Source organism: Hordeum vulgare, chromosome 2H, assembly GCF_904849725.1.
Source record: "Hordeum vulgare subsp. vulgare chromosome 2H, MorexV3_pseudomolecules_assembly, whole genome shotgun sequence".
Lineage (NCBI taxonomy): Eukaryota > Viridiplantae > Streptophyta > Magnoliopsida > Poales > Poaceae > Hordeum > Hordeum vulgare.
The window spans coordinates 626281513-626286776 of NC_058519.1; the positions used below are offsets into that span (position 1 = coordinate 626281513).

Genomic DNA, 5264 nt, shown 5'->3' on the forward strand with positions numbered 1-5264 from the left:
ATTTGCAAAAAAATTTGAATTTTGCGATGCATGCTCATCTATTCTACTCCTTAATATCTACTTCATAGGGTCAGTGCTCAACCATGTCAGGATTTGATGACAGCCAGAATGATTTGCGTCTTAGTATCTCGAAAGGGCTCATACGTGTAAGGTGTATGTGTGTGCATTCACAAGCTGAGTTTATATAGGCATACGTGCGACATGTGCGACTGTAGTGTGTTAAAAAAAATCTCAGTGTATTCACCTGCATGCAGAATATAGATCGCGATCAATACGCACGGCTCATTGGATGGACGCGGCCTGGTTAGTTGCGCACCTAACACGAGTGCCCGAGGGCGACTTTCCTTTGGTTAGTAGTTAGTTGCATGCGCGCGCGCGACTTGCAGGTCGCGTCTGCCCTCGCCTTCCAACGTATACACAGCGCCCTCTCCCAGTATATATCCGCGTGCGTACAACGCCCAGGAAACCACAACCCCATCGACCGAGCCCTTCAAGAAACAAGCCATCATACGAGACAGACGCCGGCGGCGACACAAGCGCGCGTAGGATCCCCGGCGTGCGGATCGATGGCGCCGGTGAGCAACGAGACGTTCCTCCCGACGGAGGCGTGGGGGGAGGCCACGCTGCGCCCGTCCTTCGTGCGGGACGAGGACGAGAGGCCCAAGGTGGCGCACGACCGCTTCAGCGACGCGGTGCCGCTGATCTCGCTCCACGGCATCGACGGCGCGCGCCGGGCCCAGATCCGGGACCGCGTGGCCGCCGCCTGCGAGGACTGGGGCATCTTCCAGGTGATCGACCACGGCGTGGATGCGGACCTCATCGCCGACATGACGCGCCTGGCTCGCGAGTTCTTCGCGCTGCCCGCCGAGGACAAGCTCCGGTACGACATGTCCGGCGGCAAGAAGGGCGGCTTCATCGTCTCCAGCCACCTACAGGTACACACGCATGCATGTCCTGCATGCCACGTAAAAAGACCACTACTACTATCCCTCCGTTCCTAAATATAAGTCTTTTAAGATATTTCACTAAGTGACTACATACAAAACAAAATTAGTTAATCTATACTATAAATTATGTCTATATACATCCGTATGTAGTCCTTTAATGAAATCTTTAAAATGACTTATATTTAGGAACGGAGGGAGTATCTATCAGCAGTAAAATGATTATAAGATGAAATTGACCCATGTATGGATGAGGAAAAAACTCACGAGAATTTCATGTCGCGATGCAGGGTGAGGCGGTGCAGGACTGGAGGGAGATAGTGACCTACTTCTCGTACCCGGTGAAGGCGCGGGACTACGGGCGGTGGCCGGAGAAGCCGGCGGGGTGGCGCGCGGTGGTGGAGCGGTACAGCGAGCGGCTCATGGGGCTGTCGTGCAATCTGATGGGCGTGCTGTCGGAGGCCATGGGCCTGGAGACGGAGGCGCTGGCCAAGGCGTGCGTCGACATGGACCAGAAAGTGGTGGTCAACTTCTACCCGCGGTGCCCGCAGCCCGACCTCACCCTGGGCCTCAAGCGCCACACCGACCCCGGCACCATAACGCTCCTCCTGCAGGACCTCGTCGGCGGCCTCCAGGCCACCCGCGACGGCGGCAAGAACTGGATCACCGTCCAGCCCATCTCCGGCGCATTCGTCGTCAACCTCGGCGACCACGGCCACGTCAGTACCCCCTTCATCTTCTTCCATGATGCCATGCATGCCATAATCGGTCGATCGATCGATCGAACACCAATTGAACACGTTAATTAACAGTGCTATGTGCATGCAGTTCATGAGCAACGGCAGGTTCAAGAACGCGGACCACCAGGCGGTGGTGAACGGGGAGAGCAGCAGGCTGTCGATCGCGACGTTCCAGAACCCGGCGCCGGACGCGAGGGTGTGGCCGCTGGCGGTGAGGGAGGGGGAGGAGCCCATACTGGAGGAGCCCATCACCTTCACCGAGATGTACCGCCGCAAGATGGAGCGCGACCTCGACCTCGCCAAGCGCAAGAAGCAGGCCAAGGACCAGCTGATGCAGCAGCAGCTGCAGCTCCAGCAGCAGCAGGCGGTCGCCGCGGCGCCCATGCCCACCGCCACCAAGCCCCTCAACGAAATTCTTGCCTAGATCCTTCCGGCGGCGGGCGGCGATTAAATACTTCAAATTGATGGATGCGTGGGATTGATTCTCCTAAGTACTAGTACGATATAAATTATTGCATGCATATATCCGTACGTGTGTAGCAGGGAGGAGCTCGGCCTGTAATAACGTCGTGCGTGGAACTGAACCGAGCTAAGCAAGTTCATGAGTTTAGCGTGTAAAGAAATATAGCGTATTTCGTACTGAGTTCCGTTATAACCCGGCCATGTGTGGTTGGGCTACATTCTTTTCGTGTGCACATTTTTTTTAGAGTATGCCAATGACGTACCATATTTTTATAAAAAGACAGAGGTTTAATAAGTATAAGGAATCATCATCAGATGCGAACATCTGAGATGAAACAACCACACCAAAACAAAGGTAACTCTTTCACAAAAGGATCTAGACCTCCCGCTCCCCAACCAGCCGCCTTCCACTCTCTGATGCCTTGCCACACCTGAGAAACAAGGTGCTCCGGTGTCGCTTGTTGAGCAATATTGTTGAAGGCTCGAGTGCTCCGCTGCTTCCAAATGGCCCAAGCCGCTCCCAAGATGAAGGAGTCAAAACCCTTCCTAATCCTGCCCGAGAATCTCTCCCTACTAGTGAGCCACCAGTCTTTAAATCTGACACTGGTCGAAATGACGATGTTAATCTAAAGCATCTCAAAGCATCTATCCCACACTTCCCTTGCGTAACATGTGCAAGGATGTGGTCCACATCATCTTCCTCCTGTAAGCACGAGAAGCAAGGAGAGGGCTCCTGTTGCAAGTCATGTCTCGCCCTCCGATCACTGATCCATAAGCGATACTACATCATAAGCCATGCAAAAATCTTGCAACGTAGCGAAGCCCAACACCTCCAGATGGCAGGGGCAAACGGGGATTCAGTCATCCCTGAACAAAGACGCCGATACACCGATCTGGCAGTGTAGTTCACCGACTTGTCCGCATGACTTGTTGATTGTTTTTTTGAGATAACGAACCGCTCATGCCGAACGGTGTGTGCACATGAGTTGTCCTCGTACATTTGGAACTGCGAGTGCCTTGCGCACGAGGGCTAGAGTGGTAAGATATGCTTCCCATAATACAACGTAGACTATGCATAACTTGACATGTAAAAGAGGAAGCGTCTAGAACTCATCTACTCCCTCTGTTGCTACTATAAGTCTTTTTAAAAATTTCACTACACATTACATATAAATGTATATAGACTTATTTAAAAGTGTAAATTTACTCATTTTGCTTTGCCTGTACTCTCTTTCTTCCATAATATAAAAGTGTTTTTGACACTAGTTTAGTGTAAAAAACACTCTTATATTATGAGGCGGATGGAGTAGTTTCTAGTAAAATCTTTAAAAAGACTCTTAAATTTCAGCTTTTTATTTATTACTTCATCCGTCACAGTTTACAGTGGGCACTTTCATTTCCATGCATTTCCATCACCGGAAGGATTTTAGGCATGTTTGGTTTAATACTTAATTAATTAGGGTGTGGTAACCGTAATGAAGCCCACAATTTTCTCAACATGCAGATGTGTATGCGGGGTGGAATAACTGCATGCAGTTGTGTTTGCGGGGTCTCCACCAGTGCATGCGCGACGATGGCTCGTTTACTGTCCGTGAGATTACGTCATGTTAAACTTTTTCAATAATTAGGCACGATGGTATAACCATTAATGTTATTTTTCAGTTCAATCGCTAATCACCTTGGTCCGAGAGATTGTTGAAGCGTGCCCTGTAAACCGTGACGGAGTGAGTAATATTAAGCTGCCTGTAATGAGAGTATCATAGGTAGTATCATGCATGCCAACTAGGCAATTTCGATGAGGTGGCATTAATTAAATGAAGAAAGAGATGATTGAGTATCATATCATGATACCGTATCATATTAAATGATGTGTTATATGTGTCTTGCATGATCATTAATGAATTACCCTATGATACTAACATACTCCCTCCGTCTTAAAATAACTGTCTCAACTTTGTACTAGCTCTAGTATAAAATTGTATTAAGCATAAGACACTTATTTTGAGACGGAGCAGTATGATATTATGCATTATAGATGTGGTATCATAAACTAGTATCATATGCATGATACTAGTATATGATACAACATTTACAGCTAGCCTTAATAATATCTTTTAGTGACACATGAACATATTTTTTAGCTGCACGGACATTAAATTTTACATACAATATTATTTAAATACATTGATAAAATATGCTGCCCATAACACAACGTAGACGGTGCATAACTTGGCATTTAAAAGAGGACTTTTTGCTATTTTTTAAAATGACTATTCAGTGTGAACGCAAAGTACCATCTAACCGAAACCCGACATGCAAAAGTGATGAATCTTGTGACTAAGACTCCAAGAATATCTCTACTATTAAAAGGCAATCTGTCATCGTCGTGATGGTTCAACTGATGCATACGTGTAATTCTAACGGCTGAAAAATCGGACTTCCACCACCCGTTGCCGCACGAAATAAAAAAATAAAAAGAAAATAAAGAACCCACGTACGCACGTCCCACCTCCCACTCCCCTTCCCCAAATCCCTCGCTCGATCCCTCGTCTCTCTAAATCGCCGCCGCCGACCACCTCCCTCCCACGAGCGGAAACAAGCTGCAGCCAACCTAGATTGGAGTGGTGAATCTGCTCGTTCGCATGTCATATATTTTTCATCGAGTTTAGGAGGAGCTCATTCGCATCCCATATCTCTTCTTCTTCGAGTCAAGAGCACCACACAGGAGGGGTGAGATTAGGAGCGGCACACCAATGTTAGGGGCGAGCAACGACCCAGGTAATGCTATCTCTCTACCCTCACTCCACCCCATTTTCTCCCTGTAGCATGATTGCAGGAACTGCCACACCCCCACATTCTCTTCTCCCAAGGAAGGGGCGACTAGTGGCAAGGGACGGCTGATGGCGCAACGAACGGAGGGGCACCGGCTGGTGGCGACGGATGGAAGGAGGCGGTGGAACCGTGGGAGGAGCAACTAGCTGGAGGAGGTCGCCGGTGGAAATCTGGCAAGTGGTGCCGGCATACAGAGCTTATGGTTTGATGTTTGCTTTTCTACCTAGATGAATACTTATAGCTCTAATTAGTTTATGAATGCAGACTGTATGTTTTCTCATTGTCT

The 5264-nt window shown here is 48.8% G+C and overlaps 1 protein-coding gene across 1 annotated transcript; it reads left to right on the top strand.

Annotated features, from left to right (window-relative positions):
* Positions 1-446: 446 nt before the first annotated feature.
* LOC123430946 (naringenin,2-oxoglutarate 3-dioxygenase) lies at positions 447-2367 on the top strand. Its single transcript, XM_045114774.1, has 3 exons — positions 447-935; positions 1235-1663; positions 1773-2367. The coding sequence occupies exons 1-3, from the start codon at positions 567-569 to the stop codon at positions 2106-2108; spliced, it is 1134 nt and encodes a 377-aa protein (XP_044970709.1). The 5' UTR covers positions 447-566; the 3' UTR covers positions 2109-2367.
* The last annotated feature ends 2897 nt before the right edge of the window (positions 2368-5264 follow it).

Coding starts and splice junctions, on each gene's coding strand:
- LOC123430946 (XM_045114774.1), top strand. CDS start 567: ATGGCGCCGGTGAGCAACGAGACGTTCCTCCCGACGGAGGCGTGGGGG. Junction 936..1,234: donor TCGTCTCCAGCCACCTACAG/GTACACACGCAT, acceptor GTCGCGATGCAG/GGTGAGGCGGTGCAGGACTG. Junction 1,664..1,772: donor ACCTCGGCGACCACGGCCAC/GTCAGTACCCCC, acceptor ATGTGCATGCAG/TTCATGAGCAACGGCAGGTT.